This window comes from Phyllostomus discolor, chromosome 5 (assembly GCF_004126475.2).
Source record: "Phyllostomus discolor isolate MPI-MPIP mPhyDis1 chromosome 5, mPhyDis1.pri.v3, whole genome shotgun sequence".
In the NCBI taxonomy this organism is placed as follows: Eukaryota; Metazoa; Chordata; class Mammalia; order Chiroptera; family Phyllostomidae; genus Phyllostomus; species Phyllostomus discolor.
In genome coordinates this window covers 166,901,824-166,925,812 of record NC_040907.2, presented here as the reverse complement: position 1 = coordinate 166,925,812, position 23,989 = coordinate 166,901,824, and the positions used below count along the sequence as shown (strand labels likewise).

General features: G+C 47.1%; 2 protein-coding genes across 4 annotated transcripts in view; one reads left to right on the top strand and one right to left on the bottom strand.

Moving 5' to 3' along the window:
• Positions 1 to 7,197, top strand: part of SFXN4 (sideroflexin 4) — a 22,515-nt gene extending 15,318 nt beyond the window's left edge. Inside the window, exons 13-15 of the mRNA XM_028514164.2 lie at positions 1,294 to 1,411; positions 3,512 to 3,597; positions 7,124 to 7,197. Of these exons, the coding sequence (XP_028369965.1) occupies positions 1,294 to 1,411; positions 3,512 to 3,589 (196 nt within the window). The 3' untranslated portion in view covers positions 3,590 to 3,597; positions 7,124 to 7,197. The remainder of the gene's footprint in view (positions 1 to 1,293; positions 1,412 to 3,511; positions 3,598 to 7,123) is intronic.
• On the bottom strand, positions 5,959 to 23,989 carry DENND10 (DENN domain containing 10). 3 transcript variants are annotated; one of them, XM_028513497.2, is made up of 9 exons: positions 23,869 to 23,989; positions 21,244 to 21,460; positions 19,667 to 19,746; positions 16,404 to 16,552; positions 15,442 to 15,553; positions 14,025 to 14,125; positions 11,816 to 11,923; positions 9,814 to 9,908; positions 5,959 to 7,378 (listed from the first exon to the last, which is right to left on the bottom strand). In XM_028513497.2, exons 4-9 carry the CDS (start codon positions 16,519 to 16,521, stop codon positions 7,202 to 7,204), a joined length of 711 nt encoding a protein of 236 aa, XP_028369298.1. In that variant the 5' UTR covers positions 16,522 to 16,552; positions 19,667 to 19,746; positions 21,244 to 21,460; positions 23,869 to 23,989; the 3' UTR covers positions 5,959 to 7,201. The 3 variants fall into 3 exon arrangements, with proteins under 3 accessions (XP_028369298.1, XP_028369295.1, XP_035883271.1); XM_028513494.2 differs by having other exon boundaries at positions 21,244 to 21,440; positions 23,869 to 23,976; XM_036027378.1 differs by lacking the exon at positions 19,667 to 19,746 and having other exon boundaries at positions 23,869 to 23,937.

Genomic DNA, 23,989 nt, shown 5'->3' with positions numbered 1-23,989 from the left:
TTCGGTAGACTGTCATCCCTTTTGAGAAGCAAGAAACGGCCTGTTGGGAGCGGGGCCTGGGGATCCGCCGGTCTGAGAAGTCCGGCTTTCGGTAGTGACTCAGGCCAGAAGGGGGCTGTGCTGGTTGAGATACCGGCTACAGGCGGGGAGTGGAGCCCACAGCAGCTGAACACGAGCTGTAGTGCGGGCACAGTCCTTCTGCTCCTGCCACGCACGGGCTTCTCCAGGTTGATGAGGGATGTGACTGTCCCAGTTACATCCTCAACCACGTGCTGAGGAGAGAGAAAAACACAGCAAGCCCCAGGGGAGGCAGGAGAGTCTTCCACTCAGGGAAGGGTTTTATTGGCCCACGTGGGGCCACCTGCCTGTGGCTGAACCAGTCCACTGTGTTCAGCGTGGTCAGCTAGGAAGCCCCTGCTAGAGCCACGTAAGGAGCATTTTTCCATGAAGTAGCAGCGTCCTGGGCAGTGTCAAGTGTACTTGCCACGATCGGTCTGGGTGGCTGGGCGTGGGGACTTACGCTCAGTCGGCACCTTCCTGGACCGCCCCAGCTAGCCTCAGAGCTGGCTGGCTCCTGGGATGGTGGGGCCCTCCGGTCAGTCCCTGGACGCCCGTGTAATGGCACTGGCTGCCTGGAGCAGAGAGAGGGTCCTGGTTTCCCAGGGGCCTTGGAGCGCCCCGAAGGACCATGTGCCATCCAACAGCCATGATAGTATCCAAGCTGGAGTGACCACCATAGTCAATACAACCCTTCCATTTCACACCTGAAGAAACAAACCCAAAGCTCAGAGGGGGGAATGTGACTTGCCTGAGTGCGCCTGGTCTGCCCGCAGCAGAACCCTGCCCGCACCCCTGGGTCCTGGGCTCCTCAACTTCCAGGCTGGGGTGCTTTGCATCTTCCCTCAGTGTCTCTCACACTCTCAAAGGTCGGGGTCAGAACGTCACCATCTGTGTCGGCATAGCCCTGGGTGGAGAACACGGGCTCTAGGATCTGACCTCTGGCTTTTGAGCTTTGGGATTTTGGACAAATGACTTACTGTGTTTTGCCGTGTGTAATGCGCATCCATGTTTGCGTGCACGTTACACACGGCAGAATACGGTGACTGGACGCTGGCTGCCTTCTCTCATTTACGTGAAGGAGGTGATGAGACCCACAAGGGTGGTGGGGTGCTCCAGTGAGCACACACGGGTGAAGTCCTCACTCCAGGCCCGACGCCCGTGAGCAGACAGCTGGCCGCCGGCAGGGCGGAGAGCCGGCCCCTGAAGGAAGCCCTGTCTCTCTGTCTCTTCCAGGACCCCATTGTTCAGGCGGTACCCGCAGTCCTTGTGGACCTTGAAGCTGTCTTGCACTGTCTTGGTCATGGGGCTGATGGCGCCTGTTTCTTTTAGCATGTTCCCCAATATCGAACGGGTAAGTGCCCGCATTTGTCTTTCTCCTAAAAAGTAACTTTCTCTTCCTCTCGTTATGAGAGTGAAATAAATTATTCTCTTTCTAAAAAATCTGCCAAACATTTACCAACGCCTAAAAGAAAATAACATTGTTTATACAGAATCCCATCTCCCCCAATCCCTTGTGCAGTTTTGAATTGTTTTTAATGATGTATCAGAAACATTTTTATAGGATGTTAAAAAAAAACTTTGAGATATTTTTTTAATCTTTTTTTTTTTAGATTTTTATTTATTTATTTTTAGAGAGGGAAGGGAGGGAGAAAGAGAGAGAGAGAGAAACATCAATGTGCGGTTGCTGGGGGTTCTGGCCTGCAACTCAGGAATGTACCCTGGCTGGGAATCGAACCTGGGACACTTTGGTTCCCAGCCCGAGCTCAATCCACTGAGCTATGCCAGCCAGGGCTTAAAACTTTGAGATATTTTAATCTATCACATTCTCGAACAACGCCTCATCCAGTGGAAGTCTCTGTGGCGATCGAAATGCCCTGTATCTGTGGTGTCCTAAATGGTAGCCACTAGCTCCATGTGGTGGTCGGGCACTTGAAAGGTGGCTACTATGATTGAGGAACTGAATTTTAAATTGAACCTGATTTTTAAAAAAGATTTTATTTATTTTTAAAGAGAGGAGAAGGGAGGGAGGAAGAGTGGGAAACATGGCAGGTAACCCGGGCATGTCCCCTGACCAGGATTCAAACCCGAGACCTTTCTGTTTGCAGGACGATGCCCAGCCCACTGAGCCACACCAGCCAGGGCAAGTTTAATGTAATTTTAACTTAAGTAGTCACACGTGGCTGGTGGCTACTGTATTGGACTGTGCAGTTCTGTAGACTAGTTGCCGTTTGTGGTGAGCGAGCCCGCGTGGACTCAAACCCAGCTCCTCCATGGCCTTGGTCAACTTGCTCACACTCTTTGAGACTCAGTCCCTGTATCTGTTAGAGAGAGATGGCTATAATGGGGTGTCTGCGAAGGGTTGCTGCTGGCACCAAGGGCATTGTCGCTGCTAGTAGGTATTAGCGATTTCCAGCATTTCTTGTCTGAAAACTTCAAATGCTTGTTCGTGCCACTGAGGTTAAAATTACCAGTCATGCTCTCAAAGCACTTACAGGGCGGGACAAAAGTAGGCTTACAGTCACGAGTATACAAAACAGAGTTTATTCTTGTATTATTATTATTTAGTAATTATTGTATTGTTTTCTATACAAACAACTGTAAACCTGCTTTTGCTCCACCCTGTGTATATTTATGGAATGCTTTTGTTCCAAACCCAAATTCTCTGAAGTTCAGGTTTATAGAATCATTAACTCAGGCAACTTTGGCAGCATATAACAGAAGTTTTACATACTTTAAGATAGTTGCACCCTGACTGGTGTGGCTCAGTGGGCTGGGTGTCGTCCTGCACATTGAAACGCTGGCAGTTCCTTTCCCGGTCAGGGCACGTGCCTGGGTTGCAGGCCAGGTCCCCAGTTGGTGGTGGTGTGCAGGAGGCAACTGATTGGTGTTTCTCTTCCTACCTCCCTTCCCCTCTAAAAATAAATAAATTTTTTTTTTAAGGAAGGTGATGAGGGACACGGGTAGAGAGAGGAGTAGCTTCTCATTAAAATAGATAAAAAGAAAAAAAGTATTTTCAGTTCTCACAGTCCCTTTTAGAACAGTTTGTTACAGTCAGATTGCAATAAAAGCGAACTCTTTGCAGACAGTCCCTTCTGATTGCATGGATACTCAGAGAGGAGGGCAGCACTTAGCAGCAGGCCGGGTCGTTTACAGGAGGTTTTAAATCTCGTGGGATTGGCAGATTGTTAATAGTTAAAGCTGAGTGATGAGTACATGAGGGCTCATTATGTTCTGTCTGCGTTTGCTTGTGTTTGAAATTTTCCAGAAGAATGTTTTTAAGATGTTAGGCTATGTGTTTTTGCTCTGAATTAGACATCACTGGGGAAAAAAAAGTTGGACCGTAAAACAAATACTTTCTGAAATTAAAAAAAAAAAAAGCACAAAAAAACTTGGCTTCGAAGGCAAGAAACGTTCTTACTATAAATACTAAGACTTGAACTGTGTTTTTCAGATACAGTGCAGTAAACTGGAAGAGGAAATCCAGTCTGCAACGGAAGACACAGAACTCTTCTATAACAGGGGGGTGTAGGGGTGAGTTTTAGGTGACTGGTTCCTGCTCGAAAACCTCCCTCTCAAGGTCTCAGTTTCGAGGACGGTGCCAGAGGTCGCCTGGAAACCCCCGAGGTGTCTGGGCAGGCGGGATGGCTTACAGTCACACATGCCCAGACCTTGTCAAGGCTCGTCGGGCCTGCGGCTTTGAAGCCTGGATGGAGGAAGAGGAATGGCAGGCTGTCCCGTCCTGCCTGCCCCCACGGGACTGCCGAGGGGGTGGATGGGTGATGTTCAGGTTCAGTTTTCGGTCTGTCAGCCCGTGAAATGACACTGTGAAATTACTAATAAACTCGTCTCAAGTTGAGCATTGGAAGACGTGAAGGGTCCATGAAGCCGGGCGTTAAAGTCCACCGGCATTAAATCGATGGGCCATTTCCAGGCAAACATGAGCCTCCGGTGGGCCGGTGAAGGCCTCACCCCCAAAGCAAGCCTGTCTCCCTGCTCAGCTTGCTCCCATTTTGTACAACTATTTAAAACCTTTGCCACCCGCCACACAGCTCCTTTCTCCTGACTGGCCAACGATCCTGCCTCCTGCTTCCCAGTCAGAACCAAGGCCCTTGGCCCAGGCGTGGAACTTCCTGGCACCAGACCTCCGCCCACACCCAGCCTTCCTCCTCCGTGCAAGGTCAGCGGGGCCCTCAGTTCTGGGCTTGTCCCTTCTTTCCTCAGGGTCTCTCTGCGTCCAGCCTCCTCTGTCTGCTTCTTCCCAGTAGTAGTTAAACTGCTTGAGTCCCCTGCCTTATTGAAAAAGCAAAACCCCCATTTGTAGCCACACATTTTCCAAGATCGTCTGCCCTCACTGTTTGCACCCCACCTTCCACTCCGCTGCCGGCTGGCTGCTGCACTGGTCTTCGGGCTTGCTCTCCCCGGCCATAGATTCACATGCAGCTGCCCCTGCGCTTTGCCATCTGGGTGTCTGCTTGAGACCTCCCAACCTCAGGAAGTGTCCCCACCACACCTGCATCAGGCAGGATCACTGGCGGCACCCTCAGGCCGCCCTCCCCCCACTCCCACTCAGCAGACTGAGCCGGAGTCCATTCTACAGCTCACTGCATGGCCACCGCTGCAGCCCAGCTCAGTCCAACAGCAGCCCCTGCTGGCATCACTCGTCTGATTTCTGTCTGGCTCCCTCCAATCCATGCTCTTCTAAACCACACCTGCCTAAAAGCCTTCAGTGGCTTCTTGGCACTTCAGGGTCCAGTTCAAATTCCTTGCTGTGCATGCAGGAGCCAGCCTTTGCCTTACTCATCTCCTGTTGCACCCTTTCCTCACTCGAGCAACGTCCAGCTCCTCCAAGGGGCTGTGTTCTCTCTGCCCTGGGCCTTCACACCCGAGTTCCTCTGCTCCAGGCTAACTCCTGCTTATGCTTCAGGTCTGACGTGGACATCGGTCACTCCCTCCTGGAAGCCCCTCCTGTGCTCCCAAAGCACTTGCCACACCACAGTGCAATGGCCTGTTTGCAGACCCTGTGCCCCTGTAGACTGTCCCTTGAGAGCAGGAACTGTCTGTGTGTCCAGGACACCCCAGGACACTGCACAGCCGGTACCCAAACACCTGCACCCTGGAGGAATGTCGCCACCACACCCTGCCCCAACTCATCAGAGAGATCTCTGGCCTTTTAGTTTTCTCTGGGCTGGAATGATGGTAAAAAGGGTTTCACAACAAATGGCCTGAAAGATCAAAATTGGTAAAATTGACCTACTAGGTAACTCAGGACAGCCCCAGGCTTACAGTAAACGGAAGGACAAATGTGCAAAGGCCCCAGGTGAAGGCTTGCCCACTGTCGGGGAAGTGGCCACGTGAGGCCTCCTTTCAAAGAGGACACTGGGAAGGAGCAGCTCTGGGGGTGGGCGAGGGAGGGTGAGGGCAAGGAGATGATGGGCAGAGCCAAGTGTGGAGGGAAGGAGCTTTTGCTTTCACTTTAATATTTTTTTCTAGAGGGAGAGGGGAGGAGGAAGAGGAAGGGAAACATCAATTGTCTCTCCTACGCACCTTGACCAGGGACCAAACTATGACCCAGGCACGTGCACTGCCCAGGAATTGAACGGTGATCTGTCGCTTTGTGGGGAGGCACCCAGCCAACTGGGCCACACTGGTCGGGGTCCCCCCTTCACTGTCGAACAGCTCTTTGAACAATCCCCCAGCACATGTGCAGTTGACAGCAAGTTGTTTTGTTTTGGAGTGGGGAGAATTAGTGAAAGGGCACAATTTTTCATCTACCTAAAACTTTGTTGAGTATCAAAATATTTCCATTTTATTTCTGCATCATACATTTGTAATTTTCACAACTTCGATCATTTAGCTAATATAGAAATACAAAAAATGAGCAAGAAAAAGATGTTAGTATTCATTTCCATAAAGTGCGGATTTAATTTTAAATTGTTTGCCTTAGTAAACAAAATCTCATTTCAGGTTCACCCCTACCCCAGGAGGGAGGGAAGGGGCTACTTTCAATTTTTACTTAACAAAAGTCTAACACCAAGAATAACTGACAGACAAGACTTTCTGCAAACATTTTCTGGATAAAAGTTAGAAGGACGACAGTAGTGACTGTAAGTAACCTGTCATAGTTAATACGAATGCACATACTAAAATAACAAGCACATAACCACGCCCCGCACGCTCACTGTGCCGTGCTCACGTCTCCCACCGTGAGGGCGGTGTTCAGTACGCGACTGAACAGGGACAGTTCCCTCCGTGTGTGGCCGGGCTACCTTCACTGGAGTTCTCTGAAGACGCTCTCTGGTTTTGGCCCTTGCAAGAAGTTAATTCTCACTCTCCTTCCCCACCGATGTAAAGTTGCTAGTTCAGTTACACCTTTATGTTCAAAATGGGCTGCTTATTTTACTCTGCCATATAAGGACTGGTATCTTTTCCAAAATCATATTGCTAGCAACAAGGTTAACTGAAGAGTACTGATGGCTTAAGTTTGCCAAACGCTGACCTCTGAGACAGTATAAATATGGATTATTAAAGTTGTCTACTCAAGTATAAAATCTATGCAAAACCCTCATAATATAGGCAAAATGTTCAAAGGCCAAGAAAAAAAAATTTATATAAGAAAGTGCAACTGCAGGGTCTTTTGAATGATCTTCTAGACGGTTCTGCAGAAAACTTAGTAGTTTGGCTCAGAAAGTAGAGTTCCTCATGAGGAATTAAAGTTCTTCCTAGAAGAATACAAAGCAAAATTTCAGGCAGCTTTCTGAAAATGAACAGTTTGTGGAGCACAATGAGACAAACTGGAACTTAGGATAAGGAGGGCGTTTGGACTTGCTGTGATTTGCACGAGAACTTGACAGAGCTTCTCTCTCGGGCCCCAGGCCCGCAGGCCGCCCACAACCTGCCTGTCTGTGGCTGCGGCGGTCACGACGCTCCGCCCAGCACTGCCGGTGGGCGTGAGGCGAATCAGAAAGAAAATCAGAAGTGTTTTCATGTGTGTTTCAGTGCTTTTCAGGTCAAATCTCAATACTTTCAAATAAATCATTAAAATATACCATTTTCTTTGTTATTCTCAGTATTTTACACAGTTAATGGACAATCACGGTCACAGAGCTCTGCATCAGTCCTCAGCGATACACCCAGACAGGGGTCAGATTTTCAGCATCTGCTCGGCTGCAGCCAGATGGTAGAGAAAGTTTTCTGTGGCTGGTGGAAAGCGCCTTTGCTTCAGTGCCTCCAAATTGAGAACTCGCTTTTCTCCGTCACCTGAAACTTCTGAAAACGGTGCCAGGTTGGCGAAGATTTCTTTTGTTTTCAGGGAAATGTCCTTTAATAAAAACAGGAAAACATGCAATATGTCAGCACCGAAAAATTTGAGTAGTTGTAGCATTTTAATAGAATTCTTCCTGCTATTTTAAAAAGTTTATCAGATTAACTTTATTTTTTCCCCTTTTTGCCTGTAGTACCCCCTACTGGGGACCTGGCTTATAACCCAGGCACGTGCCCCAACTGGGAATCAAACCGGGGACCTGTTGGTTCACAGGTCAGCGCTCAATCTACTGAGCCCCACCAGCCAGGGTGTTTATTTTTAAATTAGAAAAAAATAAAATAACTTATAAAAGCCAACATCATGGATGATTTTTTTCTTTGTGCAATTTTTGAGCATGTGATTGGGTGCCATATAATAATAGTACATTCATGGTGTTGAGTGATGATCATTGCTTCCATTCAGAGCTTTTTCATCATCCCAAACAGAAATTCTGTTCCCATTAAACACTCCCCAGCCCCCCGCTCCCAGCCCCTAGTAACCACCATTCTACTTCTCGCCTCTATGAATCTGCCTACAGAGTACCTCATTTAAGTGAAATCATACAATATTTGTCCTTTTGTGTCTGGCTTATTTCACTTCACATAATCTTTCAAGGTTCATCCATGTTGTAGCGTGTTAGAACTTCATTCCTTTTTAAGGCTAAATAGTCCACTGATACATACACATTTTGTTCATCCACCCACCCACCCATCCATCCATCCATGGTTATTGTTAACAGTGCTGCTCTGAACAGGGGGGTACACACGAGTCCCTGTTGCCAATTCCTCTCGACAAACACCCAGAGGCAGAATTGCTGGATACAGGGCAATTCTGTGTTCACCTCTCTGAGGAACCCTGCTACCGTTTCTAGGACAGATCCCTTCCCAGAGTTCTCTTCTGCCGGGGACAGGACACCCAGCACCTGCCACGGGGGCTTCACTCCTCTCCGTCGACTGACATCCCTGCGCGGGGCTGAGGACTCACCAGAGCGCACGGGGAAGTCGTGTCTTTTTCTCGGAGTGCTGACATCACTAACGCGTTCAAACACTTTTGCACCCCTACGACATGGCGGGCACACTCATCGAACATTATACCAAGTCACTGTGGATCACTTTTAGTCCATGAAAAACACCGTAACTCCAATTTACACATCTCACCAGCGCTGGGAAGAGTCACTGTTTTCCCTGCCATGTTGATGGAAGGAGGATGGACAGGCCATGGCGGCCCACCGGGTAGGAAAGGACAGTCTCGGTGCTCAAGTCCATGAGACAAGACCCTCCCACTCCTCCTGGCCGCAGCTGGACGGGCCACCAGCACCGAACAGAACAGCGCTACTGGTGGGTCCCTGTCAAAACCTGTGGTCCCTCACCCTTTGGCACCCTCTAGCTCACACGTCACTTTCTCAGAGGCTGTCTGACAACCCCTTGTCTCTGTCCCAGCGTTCCTTTACTGTGGCTCACAATGATCTTGTCACTTCATCTGCTCCACTAACATACAGGCCATAAGGGCAGGGACTTGGCTCACCACTGTAACCGCGAAGCCCTGTGCAATGTGTGACACAGTTAGTGCTCCATAAGTATCGTTTAAGTACGTAAGTGGATTAACGAAGAAAAGAGCTAGGTGCAACCAGAGGAGCAGGACCTTTACATCAGAGGTGCCCCCAGGTGCAGACGGGGGGAGACACTCCTAGGCCCCTGGCCCCCACCAGAGTACGAGACGGGTCTAGAGGAAGCAGGGCCCGAGAGGCGAGGCTGGAAGTGTATCCATGCAGGAGGAGCAAGTTGCTGGAAACGTACAGCGCAGACTGACAGCACACAGAAGGGCGGAGGCCGGCGAGCCGGGGTGTGGAGGAGGGGCTTTGTCACCACAGGGGGAGGTGTAAACAAAGCCCACCTGCCACGCCAGTGTGGCAAGGGGAGAGGAGAGGGCCCACAGGGGCACTGTTGTCAGATGACAGACCCCACAGAGGAGCTAGCCCTGCAGGCTATGACACCAGGGCCTGCTGAGTTTGGCAGGGGCCTGCGTTATTAATGCCCTGGAGACGATAAATGTATCAAAGCTAGATTAAGACACTCTCTCTAGTCCCCCTGCTCAGCAGCAACCTTCTGTTTACAGTTTGTTTCTCCATGAAAGTCCTGCCAGGAGGACAGAATGCAATGGCCAATCCAGAACAGCATTCCAGACCACTCAGAAGTCACAATTCTCACCATAAATGCTTGGCTGTGGCACCAACTCCCCACACTTACCTTGTCCTCAGAGCCTGACCCCTGAGTGGCCACGGCAGCCCCCGCTGCCCACTCCCAGCGGGTCCCTCTGCAGACCCGCATGATCGCAAGCCTGCTGGCCTCTCCCAGCCACTCCCCTCTGTCACGTGCACTGCAGACAACAAGCAGCTCCTCACGCACGGCCCAGCGACACCGGTTCAGGGCTAAGTCGGCAGGTTAAGGACTCACCTGTATAACTTGGCTGTCGGATTTCTCTGGATCTTCCGCAGACTGGACAATTAGCTGGCCAATTTCTTTGTGCAGTTTGCCCATTGTCATGGACTCTGGTGAGATGAAGAATATGTTGTGTGAATATTTAGAAGTTCACAGAGTAAAAAATAACCATGCCATCTATCTGAAAACCTGAAAGATCACACAGAGGGAGTTTTCAAAAACCAACGGACAACCCACCACACTTCCATCTTATTGCTAAACGCAAACATGGTGATACGCTAGGAGGTAAGGAAGGCGTAATCCTGATTTACACACTTCATGTCCAAATAAAAACACAATACCAAACCAAATTCCTCCTTCACACTTGCCCGATAAGAATTTTTATTTTTCTTCTAGACGACCCTGCATAAAAGCTTCTGACTACAAATAAGTTGGAGTTTAAGCCAAAAGCCTGACTTTCCTGTCCAGGTCTTTACAGTTAAGAATTCAAGTGTATCTTCCTGGCGGGAAGATTGTGAAAGAGGTGTTTCCTGTCGGTTCTGCAGAAGCGGGCTGAACGTTCCGTGTCTAAAGGCCCTTAGACATGAGCAAAAGAAAACCCAAGGTACATTAATTATATATGAGGGGGGATCCCCCAAGAAACAGAATTATCTTTCGGAGGGTGGGCCCTTTGTAGTACAGGCTTCCCCTACTGGGTGAGTGTTCTAGGAACCCATCTGTATCAGCGGACCATCTGGCGTTGTTGTGAGAGGCTGTATGCGGCTTCAGGGAATTTCTTCTAAGATTCAGCACATTTGCCCACCCGTGAAGGGTGCTTTGTGAGCGCACCTGCCCACGCCGCGCTGAGTGTTCGGCAGTTCTGACCAAGGACAGCACCACCCCCATACCTCACCCTCCCCGTTGACCAGATCTTGCCCTGAGCGACTTTTGTTTCCCCTCATGAAAAAAGTCCTCAAAGGGAAACGTTTTGTCAATGTGGAAGAAGTGAAACAAAAAACAGCAAAAGCACTAGAAGGCATCGAAATCGATGAGTTCAGAAACCATTTTGAGCAGTGGAAAAAAATCTCGAAAGGTATGTTGCATCAAATGGAGAGTACTTTGAAGGTGACTGAAGTTTAAACATGTAAGAGTAAATACACAATTTTTTCTAAATTCCAGTTTCTTTGGGTCCGCCCCCCGGACACTTTCTGCAGCACGGAGATTAGCAGGAACTTCTGCGTGTCACTTCAAGGCATGAGCGCAAGTGGTGCCGACTGAGATGAGCCCCCTCACTGTACCCCACGGGGTGAGGGCTCCTGCCACCGGCCACTCGGGTTGGCTGGGCAGGGGGGCCTCCAGCCCACCGGAGCCTTCAGATAACGGCAGCCCCGGCACTACGCCGACTGCAACCTCAGGGGAGACCCTGAGCCAGAGCCTCCCCGCTAAGTCAGCCCTGAGTTCCTGGCCCACCGAAACTGTGAGGTAATAAATACCTGTTGTTTTGAATCACTAAGTTTGGAGGTGCTCTGTTATGCAGCAATAGGTAACTAATGAGCCTTGTTTAACAGAAGGTGGAGAAACAAATGAATAGGCCATCTTATTAACACATACTGTGCAATGAGAGCATCCAGGATGTATTACTAACGTGGCTAGGCCGGTAAGATTAATGCTGTGTTCGCGACACGAAAAAAATCCCTCCGGCCCTAGCTAGTGTGGCTCAGTGGATTATTGACTGCCGGCCTGCGAACCAAAGGGTCACTGGTTTGATTCCCAGTCAGGGCACATGCCTGGGTTGAGGGCCAGGTCCCCAGTAGGGGGCACATGAGAAACAACCACACATTGATATTTCTCTCCCTCTTTTTCACCTTCCCTTCCCCTCTAGAAATAAATAAATAAAATCTTAAAAAAAAAAATCCCTCCAGCTTCAGCACAGCAGGGTAAGAGGCCCTCAGATACTGGTTTTAGAGAATCAGCCTAAAAGAGTCACAACTGCTTGGCTCGTGTCTCGTATTAACAGCGGAACAGCCAGAGAACGCACCTTTCGCAAGCGGAGCGATGGTAATCTCGCTGTCTGCCAGGTTCACAAACACGTCATAGAGGTCCGGTCTGTGGCTCACGTCCAGGTCCACAAATCCGGCGACGTAACCTGCATCACAAAGAGGACCAACATCACCGGAGTACGCGGAAATCCTACTGCGAACATATCAAATGAGAACTGAGTCTAGAAGCTGCTTTTTTTCACTGTTGTGCTTGTTCAGGGTACATTAGCTGTGCCCTGTGGCACTCATTAAGGCTACTTTATTGTCAAATGCCCGAAGAAATTCACACACTCAAAAGATTCCAAAGCCAGACTTCAGTGCCAAGGAAGGAGGCTGATGGAAAAGCCCTTACGTTTCAGTTGTTGCTTCAGGGGGCAGAAATGACAGACAAGGCAGAAGGTAGCAAGGATGCCCTTGATCAGCGTCCCCCTTAGAGCCTCGTCTCCAAGAAATCGTAGCCAAACGCCCGTGTTTCTCAGGGACAGTGGGTGGATACAGCATCATCTCTCACCGAATTCAAGGCCAATACAAGAAGTGGTAAAGGAATCAGGCAACTCCAGAATTAGCAGCCCTTTGGAACTGGTGTTAAGAAAGTGATTCCCAGACTTTTCGGACTTCACAGAGCGGTACAATAAAAAATTATTTTTTTTGAGGGCCAGTGTATCATTACTAAAGCTTTACTTTACCAGGCGAGGACATTTAAAAGCAACTGCAACAGAACCAAACACTTAGCACAGGGCACCCAGGCACAGACCTCCTCACGTGAGGAAGCGCAATACGGGACACAGATGTCACTGCTGACCACTGGACAGGCTACTGGACAGAGCGGGGAGCCTACTCGGCAGTGTTCCTGGACCGAGTGGCCATTTACATGGGGATAAATGAAACCAGCTCCCAAACTTGCACACCACACACACACACACACACACACACAGAGTAATTCCCTGAAAATTAAAGACTTTTTTTTTAATTTCAATCATTGTTCTAGTACAGTTGAAAATTAAAGACTTAAATGAGGAAGAAAACAACTTTTACATTTATTTTAAAAAAATAAGAGAATATCTTTCTACCCTTGAGATAGAGATGTTTCTTAAACAAAACATAAGAAGTAAAATCATAGAAGCCTAAAAAAGTCTCAACACATTAAGATTTTTAGTCCTCAAAAGATACCATGAGGATGAAAAAAAATTCACACACTCAGAGATTTCTGCAGCATATAGACCAACAGTAGGTTCCAGTGCTGAGTGTAGAAAAATCAGTCAGCCCTGGCTGGTGTGGCTCAGCAGACTAAGTGCGGGCCTGCAAACCACAGGGTCGCCGGTTGGATTCCCAGTCAGGGCATAAGCCTGGGTCACGGGCCAGGTCTCTAGTTGTGGGACGTGCGACCGATCAATGTTTCTCTCTCCCTCTTTCTCCACCCACTCCCCTCTCTTTGAAAAATAAATAAATAAAATCCCTTTAAAAAAGACTATAAATGTATAAAAGACATTTTAACCTTAAATCTAAAGAAACTGAAACAAAAAACTATGGCACTACAAAGTTAGGATTACTTTAGACATAGGTAATGCTGTATTATTAAATTATTCCCAGAATCTTATGATTAAAAAATTATTAATAAGTATAAAAACATCATTTTAAAATAATTTTTTGAGAAAAAGTATGCCAAGGCTCAAATTAAACTGTACATCAAACCCTGAGCCCTGCCCAGCGTGGCTCAGTTGGTTACTGTCCTGCAAAGGGAAAGGTCACCGGTTCAACTCCTGGTCAGGGCACACGCCTGGGTTTCGGGCCCGGTCCCCTGTTGGGGCGCATACCAGAGACAACTGATAGATGTTTCTCTCCCTCTTCCTCCTTCCCTTCCCCTCTCTCTAAAAATAAATAAAATGTTAAATAAATAATCACTAATAAGAAAACTTTAAGATGAGAACTTTGTAAGTTAAAAATAAGGTGTATTTTGGTGATGGCTACATAAAAATGTTAATGTACTTAATGCCACTGAACTACACACTTAAGATGATTAAGACGATGAATTTTGTTAAGCATATTTTATCCAATTTTCTTCTAAATTAAAGGTTTTAAAGGGGGGGAAATCTACTTAGGAATGCACACACACAAAACTTCACAAAACAAACAAACAAACCCAAATCTAAGAACCAAACAACAGCCCGAGAGAAAGCCGAGGCCCCGCCCCGGGGCCCCGGGGCCCACCTGTGCACATCTGCAGGGCCTCCAGCTCATCGGCATCGAGGTGCACGTACGAGTGCACTATGGTCCAGTCCTGTCGGTGCCACACCAGGGCAGGCAGGGTCCTGGGGAAGCAAAGCGAGAATGCACATGGCCGCTGGTCTGCCCCTGAGCTCTTCCCGCTTCTTCCAGGAGGAAACTGGCCATCGCAGGCCGAGGGGAGGACCAGCTATAAAAGGGCTAACACCTCCAGACTTCAAATGAAAGTAATGCAACGTTTAAAACTCTGCTTTTGGTGTCAGATTAGCTACATAAAGCTCGAGGTGAAATTTCAAAAGATCTCCACTGTGGCAGAGAGCACACTGCTAAGGTTCCGTCCAAACCACCCCATCACGCAGCCTGTCCTGGGGAGGGAGCCTGAGTGTGTGCTCCAAGGACGGCCCTGTGCGTACAAAAATATGTTTGAAGCCGCTCATTTCATATTTAATTCTAGTCAGACTTGTAAACCACTTTGTGCTTATTTATACAAAATAGGTTTCCTCAAAAACAACAACAAAAACTTGTAGTAAAATGGCTATTCCAAGAAGATGTGCTGAATTTATCTGTGGTTTTGTGATCCCCCCCCCAAGGCCTTGTTCCATATCTCAGCAGAGTCGGGACTGCACCCACAACCCACGCATGCGCCCTGACCGGGGAACTGCATCAGCGGCCTTTCACTTTGCAGAATGCCACCCAGTCAACTGAGACACCCTGGTCAGGGCCCCAGTATTTTAACCCAGGTCTTTCTGACTATGAAGCCTTTCTTCTCTCTCTTATCTGACCATTTAGCCTCTCTGAGTCTCAATGTTCTCATCAATAATACAAGGTGATAATACTTGCAAAGTTCTCGTCATAAGTAAATGTAAGGCACCTTATACAATGCCTGCCATACAGTAAACACAGCAAAGATGCTAGTTCTCCTTGATTGTAAAAAAAAAAAAAAAATTGTAAGAACAAGTTAGATTAGGCAAAAATAAGTAAATAAATAAAAAGAAAAAATATTTATTATACAAATAAGAGGAGCTCTGACCGGGGTGGCTCAGCTGATTAAGCACTGCCCTGCAAAGTGAAAGGTCGCCGGTGTTTAGTTCCCGGTCAGGGCGCATGCCTGGGTTGTGGGCCTTGTCCCCACTTGCAGCACATAAAAGCAGCAACCGATCGATGTTTCTCTCCCTCTCTTTACCCCTCTCTTCCCCTCCCTCTAAAATAAAAAAAAATTTTAAAAAGAGTGTACATCTAAAAAATAAATAAACAAACTGGACCATTAGAACAAAACGGTACTTGACCTCCAGCCTAACACACTCTGTGTCCACCAGATGTGCGCACAGAGCACACAGCGACACCAACCGTTCCAAAGTGGCTGCCAACCAAGTTCACACTTCCTGATGCTCAGAGAGGGTACCTGGTGAACTCCTGGACAGCTTCTATTTTGGGGTGATAGACGACAATCCTTTTCTTGAGCATCAGTGCTGTGTGTAAGATAACAGTTTCCATCCCAAACTGAGATACGATGTCTGAAAACAAAAGAAATTATGTTACTGAATTAAACGTTAAATAAGGAAATGAAGTTTTTATTGGAAAGAATTCTTGTCATATGAAGGCAAACTTATTTTCAACACAGATTTAGGTAAATGCTGTAAGCACAGAAGCATCTTCTCTGGCGGGCACATCTGCTCCCCAGGAGGGGTGTCACAGCTGCCCATGCCTGCCCCCCAAAGACTCACTATGCTGGGTGCATACAGCCAGGCTCACAAGAAAGTGCAGTAAATTGTATGAAGGGAACCAGCACCCTTCTGTGTCATACAACCTTCAATTTTACAAACTGCTCACTAACCACCCCCACGCCCCTACAAGTCATGACTTAGTCCTTTTGCCCCTGGAGTTCCCTCTCCTCCCTCTGCTAAGGACCCAGAAGTCAGCGGCTTAGCCCCGGGCTGTCTCTGTCATTTTGGACTCTCCAGGAGAGCCGGACTAGGAGCCTGGGTCAGGGGCTTGAGCTCTCCAGATGGAAGAGTCGGCAGCCAAGATCTAAAGAAAGAGAACTAGTGGAGACCTGAACCCGTGAAGTGCAGCTCACTTTCTAAATATAGAAAGAACATTTCTATATTTAAAGTCAGATTTTTTTGGAAAGGAACACCACAAAAGCCTGCTTTCCTATGACAGAATTCGAACCAAACAGGAAAATGGAGAAGGTGAAGAACTCTCCTGTACGAAAAATAAGTATCGTGCAGATGATGTATGTGGAAAAATAAAACATCAGAGTGGACTGACAGATGGTCCTTGGCTTCGGGATTTTTGTTGTTGCCAAGACGAAATCGCCTGGGATGGGTTTTTGTTTCTTCTCTTTCCTTTTTTTCCCTTTACCTTTGACAGAGCCTGCGAGGTATGCCTTTCGGGCACCGAAGTCCTTGCTGAGGAAAGAGCCATTTTCTTCACTCTGGCACACGCCCTTTGTGAGAACTGCGATATAGCTCTCCATCATTTTAACCGGGCTCCCGTGTTTCAGGTATATCCTGTAACAAGGACAAAAAGCCATCACGCTTCCGTTTCGCATGAACCACGTGGAGAAACACACCCAGGCTCAGCTCGGGTAGCTTTTAAAGAATTGAAGCCGACTTAGCTAATACACTTCTGAATGCCTGAATTTTTTCATGACATAATTTTAAGATTTAATTTTAAAATGTATTAAAAAAACAACCCTTGAGAGGTCTTTGACAATCCTTTGAAGCTGGCCCTGTCTCTGCATCTGGGAAGGCCCGCTCCAGCCCGGGCAGGCAGGAGGATGAACCGCGGGCTTTCCCAGGCCCCTCGTGCTCAAGGACAGCGCACGCTCGTCTCTTTCTGTGTCTCCCAGGCACAGCTGGGTGCTTAGTCACAGCCCTGTTTTACTGCTGGCATCTCCTTCGACAAGAAAGGAGGTTTAAGCACTGTTCACAGAAAGCAGTAATTAGTTGTAGAACCTATATTTATTATCAGAGTTCCCAGAGCTAACTCTATTTAAATCATTAAGAAATCCAACTCCTTTAAGCTTCTGGTGATAAATGCACACTAGATACATTCATCAAGTTAAAAATTTCCAGAAAATGCTGACAGGAAATTGGCTCCATTTATAGCTCGCAAGTGAAATCTCTTCCTCCGAGTAACTACATCTAAATTCTGCTTGGAAAGCAGGACTGGGTCTATTTGAGCCTTTCAGCAGCTGAAGGGGTAGAAAATTGGGAAGAAAATAAAATCACTGTTTAAGATAAATCACTTGAAAATGATATTTATTATACAGTAAGTTTCATTAAGATAATGAAAAAAAAAGTGTTTAACTGCTTACCAAATTTTGACAATCATCAGTTTTTCAATGCACAAATTGAGAAAGAAATCAGAGAACAATGACTACCGTACACCCTCATATTGATAAAACACAGACAAGCCCATGAACTCGTCCACATGCCTGTGTGTGCAGCAAAGACCTTGGCTGGATACAAAGAAAACAGGCCCAGGAGCTGCCCTGGGTGGGTGGGGGTCAGGAGGTAAAACTGGAGGCTTGGAACAGGCGAAAGGACTCAGTTTTCACTGTACACCCTTCTGTACTGTCTGCATTTTTTAATTAACTATGTGCCTCCATTACCACCACCAAAAAAAAAAAATACAAAACACACCATTACCATTATAAAATAGAAACAATATACAGTAATGGAGAAGAGAAACATAAGAAAGGTAGTAGACGAAGGTGACTTCCCACATGACGAATGTGAGCCACACGGGACTGAACAGAGGAAAGAATCCCCCAAAACTCCACAGAAAACCACAAAGCACAACCCAGGGGAACGTGTTCAGAAAGTCACCCACAAGCTGTCACACCTGGCCTGGAAAACTGACTCCAAGTGTGCATGGAACCCTGGTCCTCTACCAGGGCCACCAGCTGAGGGGCCAGAAGAAGGAGGAGGTCATGGCAGCTGACCTGTATCCCTTATAGGGAACAACCCTCCCAAATGACCGCCACCCCCCGTCCCCAATGCAGGCCTCCACCGCTCTGTAAGCAGCGCGCTGTGGAAGGAATGCCTGCCTGCTTCTCTCTCTAGAAATGGAGGGTGGGCATGTCCACACAACCTCTTCATTATTTAAAAATGTACACCTGAAACTAATATAACAATGCATATAATTGAAAAATTAAAAAATGATTGTAAAAGTGTCTGTGTGCACATGCACACAGACACCTGCATTCATGGGGAGAAAGTGTGTTCACGTGCACACATGCATGTGTGCATCTGAGCACGCACACATGCAAAGTCAAGCACGAGAGCTCACTCAGGGGTCGGAGGCCGAGGAGGTGGCTGGCAATAGCTCTGAGTCCTCGTTTCCCTCGAGCTGTGGCAGGAGAGAATCCAGGATGCGCCAACACCGCAGCACCACAGAAGCTGAGAAACCCTTGGGCTTCCTCCCGGTCAGGAAGTGGGGCCGAAACCAACTTCCCCTCTGGGCCCCGTAACACTTCCCAGTGACTTCGGTGACGTCACCTAGCCCTGACTCGATAAATGAAACGGGGGCCCAGGGTTTGTTCGAGACCACCTCTGCAATGTTCTGAGTCCACAGCTCCTGGACAGCGTCCTGTCCAGCAACAGCAGTCTCTCTGTGTAAGCACCATATTAACAGACAATGTCTCCATTCCACAGTGAGCCACGCACCTGGAATTTATCCTGTGATGGCAAGACGTCCTTCTCATCAGAGCTGGCTGCAAAGCAGTGAGACTTCATTTTGTCAAACTACAACCTAACTGAAAGCCTCAGGTAACAAGACAGTATTCTTATGCTAGGCCGTGTGTTGCACGTACAAGTGGCAAAAAGCAAACCATGTACTGGGCTTATAGTGGGAAAAACAAAACTCCCCCCATTCACACGTCCCAAACTACTTATTGAGTGTGAGCCTGAGAGCTGAGAGTAATACATACTAGACTTTCAAGTCTTTCTAGTGATAACGATATTAATTTAAAAAAACAAAACACTAAAATCTTCATTATACAAGAAGCCACTATTCTTACCACATAAGAAATATTTCATGAAGTCCACTAGACTTACTTATCAAGGCAAGAAAGTACACTGATGTATTTTAAATTTTCTCAACAGCTAGGATGAAACTAAAGGCATCTACCTGAATCACAATTAACCAATGAATCAGTTTTTCAGCCTCTTGGTATTCTAGCTAAGAAATGTTTTCCTGTGTTTTTGCATAATTCAAAATGCTTGTGAACATCCCCCCAATGAACCCCCACACAGACCCTGCCGCGCATGGAGCAGCTGACCACTTCATAGAGCACCTCGCCCACCCATTCTGCTCAGGCACGTTTCTGGAGGGGAAAGGGAAAGCAGATGGAAAACGGCAAGTGACTCAAAACCCCCAGGGACAACGGTTGTGCAAACTGCTTCTCCTCCTCCCCTCCACCATTCTCCTAAACGAGAGGAGCAATGTCGTTGAAGCAGAAGAGAAAGTTCCTCTTTACAAAAGTCTTTGAGGGGACAGTAGACATTACGACAGCGAGACAAAGGGCTAAAATCTGCTTCCTCAGTATGGAAATCTGCATGGAATTACTAAGATCTTCATTTGTGTACATTAGCATTCGATACAGTTTTCATACAGACCTACACAATATCCTAGTGAAGGCGGCATATTTCTCTGGGTTAAAATCTTTGGCGGTCAGAACAATAGAAAAATGAGTCACCTGTCCAAAAAAACAAAAACAAAAGAAAGTAAACTTTTTAAAGACACTTTAATAGAATTAATTTTTATTACTCTATTCTAACAAACCTCTTGTACGAGACACAACAGCATTAAAAGAAGAAGACCAAAATGTAACATGTCCTCAATTGTTTCTTTATACTTTCATATGTATATCCACACATATAAAAATGTTATATATATAACTGTACATGTATGGAATTTAGTACCAAAGAATACTTTCAGTTTTTGCAAAACAAAAACATTTCAAATATAAAAAATGTAAATTTTCATTTAAAATCCCTTAACCTCATCAAAGCAGAACTAGGAATAGCTATATCAGACCTACCAACGTAGCAACTATTTTTCATTAATGAAATAGAAGGATGGAAAACAATAATACAGCTCAGTAAAATTCTTATAGTAAAAACTATACAGTTCCTAAAATAGTTCATTCTCTATAGGTTGCTATATAATCTAAGGTATGCTGTTATAATAAGCTTCACTTATTTATAGGCCTCATTTTATAAAATATAAATTTCTGATAATCATATACCTATTATTTCCATTAATGAGGCAAAATTTAGAACTTTATAAAAGCAAAGCATTTAAGAAATATATTTTTAAAAATCATATTTTAAAGTGTAAAATCTAAAATCTTGCTATTTTTACATAACGAACATATATGAAAGACTTTATGACACCTGGAAAACTGTCTTTTTGCAAGTTTACATTTTCTAATTACAAATCCCTGTTTTGTCTTTAACTCCTAACAGTTTCTAAATTGTTGCCTTCCTGGTTTTCTAAATGGAATTCCTTCCATTTAAAAGGCTATCTTGTTATGCTTCCTACAGTCTGTTATTGGCTGTAAAATTCTCCCTGCAAAGGTAAAAGAAGCTCCTACTCGGGAACATGCCAGGAGGTCAGCCGCTACTCCCCAGTAGTCTTATCATTGAAAAATCCTGCTGGTTGTTTGGGATTGGGGAGCTCACAACGGCTCCCATGCAGTGGTTTTCGACCTGTCACATTGATCCTGTCCCTATCGAATGACCCAGCAAAAAGCCTCCTGAATACATGAGTTTCCTTAATTATCCTTTCTATTCTTAGTACAGCCTTACTATCCACAAATGAATAAAAAAATGCTTTCTTAACTATGTCAAGAACAATTATATCCTCTAAAATAGTTTTTGATGGTAGAAAAAATACTTCTTCACGCTTCTAATAAGGGTCATGACTTGGAAACTACTTCTGCATTTCTACTCCCTCGGACTACAACCTGAAAAAGGCTTCACTCCAGCAGCCGCAGGGTCAGTCATGTAACGCACACCAACAAATATTAGGGTTAACGGGAGTGAAACATGAAAGAGAACATTCCCAGTGAAAATCACATTTAATGCTTTTCAAGTGAACTGTGAATGATAAAATCTAAAGCTAAGACTTACTGACATAACCTCACATCACTGTAAATATTTTTGGTTTTTTGACCTTTACGCACTCATACCTTTTTCAACACTGAAGAATCCGGAACTTCGACTGTTGTGATATAAAACCATGTTCTCCTGTACTGACCGAAGACGAAGGGATGGAGGAGTTTGTTTTCATCCGTAAGGCAGCATTTTCTCAGCAGCAGGTTCTTTAGAGCAGCTGTCGTGGAAGGATAACACCACACCCACAGAACTTCTCCATTTGTGTCCTTTTCTACGGTGGAAAGATGGTCACTGTGAGAATGGCAAACAGCAGCAAGGGAGTGAATTGATTGGTTACTCAGAAGCACTTAGTGGAATCACTTTTAACATCCCATTCTCCAAAGCAACCCAGAGCACGTGAGACCCCCTAGTTCCCACCTTCCTCTAACTGCTCACATAGCCTCGCTTCCTGACCTTGACTTTAAGTCCACCTGAGAAAATCTTGTTACATATTGATTGTACAAATTCTATGTTTAAAATTTTAATAACAATAACAATAAAGGTTATCCAATCACATATGTAGTTTCATCATCAAAATAAACACCTTGATAACAAAACAGGAGCCACCTACTTGTAATAAAAACTCCAAGCAAAAATAGCCTAAATTTTAGGGAAACAGCTATTGCACATACAGCATGAAGAATCTAGGTTTTGCCCCGGCTGGTGTGGCTCAGTGGACCGAGTGCCAGCCTGCGAACTGAAAGGCCACTGGTTTGACTTCCAGTCAGGGCACCGGCCTGGGTTGCCCCAGTTGAGAGGCAACTGTTTCTCTCTTGCACAACGTTTCTCTCCCTCTCTGCCTCCTTCCCTTATCCCCTTTCTAAAAATAAATAAATATTTTTTAAAAATCTAGATTGTGATCTGTAGACTTAAAAAACTTATTATGGAAAATGTCAAGTGTATAAAAAAGGCAGAGAGGCTTGACTGTGGTGGCTCAGTGGATTGAGTGCCGACCTGTGAACCAAAGTGTCCCCAGTTCAATTCCCAGTCCGGGCACATGCCTGGGTTGTGGACCAGGTCCCCAGTAAGAGGTGCGTGAGAGGTAACACACACTGATGTTTCTCTCCCTCTTTTCCTCTCTCTGGAAATAAATAAATAAAATCTTAAATAAAATTTTAAAAAAGCAGAGAGGATAAAAAATTCCTCAGCTTCAGCAATTATCATCTGGCCCTCCTTGTTTCATAAAGGACAGGAGCGCTTCTCCCCTTATTTTGAAGCAAATCCCTTTATTTTTCAGGTCAACACGAAAAGCAAAAAAACACACGGAATTGAAAAGGATTGCAAGTTATCTTTTCCTTAGCTTTTATCAATTAAAGTCAGTTTAACTCAGACTTAATTCAGAAGTACTTCAGGCAGGACTAAAATGCCCAAGTTACTTAGGCTTTGCTTGGAAGCAGTTTTAAAATCCCGTTAGAACTGTTAGATGGGTACGAGATTAATCAGGATGATCACTTAGTGAGCTGTACAATATCTAATCACTGGGGTGTACCCCTGAAACTAATATAATATTACATGTCAACTGTAATTGAAAAATAAAAAATGATTTCAGAAAAGATGAATACACGAAGCCATTCCCACATAAATGCACTCATGGAGACACTGAAAAGTAATCAGCACATTTCGCCAGTTTGTCCTAACCCGAGCAATGTTTTTCTACACTAGGGATTTGTAAAAATCTCAATAGAATGCTTTTTCAAAGAGCACCGGCACGCATGGTACCGACAGACGTTCATTCAAGCAGCCCCGTGCTCACTGTCGCGCATCGAATGAATGGTTCCTTGAAACACCCAGCCCTGAAACACTGCACACAGCTCAGACACACGGCCTGGGTGGCCCAAAGGTCCCAGAGTACTTCCTCATCCATCAATTCCTCAAAACCAACGGGGTTAAGCAGACACCCGTGCTACGCGCACGAGCCCTGTCGTGCGATGCGGCCGCCGTCCTCCACTGGCCGAAGTTGGGGTTCTGGGGCTGCTAGACCGCAAGGGTCTCAGTCCTGGCGCCGCCACTTTGTCGCGTGCGTCGTGCACAAACGACACCCTGGGCCTCCAGCTGCTGCCCGGTAAAGTGGGCATCAAAGGTTAGCCAACCCCCCACTGGAGCCGAAGGGAGTGTTGAATGGAGATAATTCACGCATAATGCGCAGCACCCGGTGCCGGTGGAGCTGTCCGCCCAGTCTCCAACCGCTCGATCACATGATCCAGACCAGTCGGGGGCCGGGCGACAGTCTGGCCCGGCTCCCCCACCCTCCGAGCGACCCCGGGCCTGCCGTGGCGCCAGAGAGCGGTGCTCGGCCGCGCCAGAGTCCCGCCTGAGCAGCTGCCCCCTCGCAGGCGCGGGAGCTCAGTCAACTCCCATTCCACGCCCGGTCTGGTCTGCGGCGCGGGGCGTCCAGGAGGAGCTCCTCTCCCTGAACCTACGAGGCCCGAGGGGTCCCTCCCCTCCGCCGCCCGACCCAGCGGGTGCCACGCCAGGCCGCGGGCGGAAGGGCTGGTCGAACCTCGGCGCGGAGGAGGCCGGGCCGCGCAGCCCTCCGCCCAGGCCCAACAGGGAGGGGGTCGCGCCCTCCCCTCCGCGGGAGGCGGGAGCAGGGCCCGCCTTGGACCCAGGCGGAGGCCTAACTGGGGTGCCGGCCTGCAAGGCAGTGCCTGCGTCCTCACCGATGAGCCCGACTCCGAGCATCAGCTGGGTGTCCGCCACCTCGGCCGCAGCCATCTTCCGCCGCCGTCGCCGCCGCAGCGCGCCTCTCCCAAAGCCCGCTCACCGGCCCCTCCCCTCCCC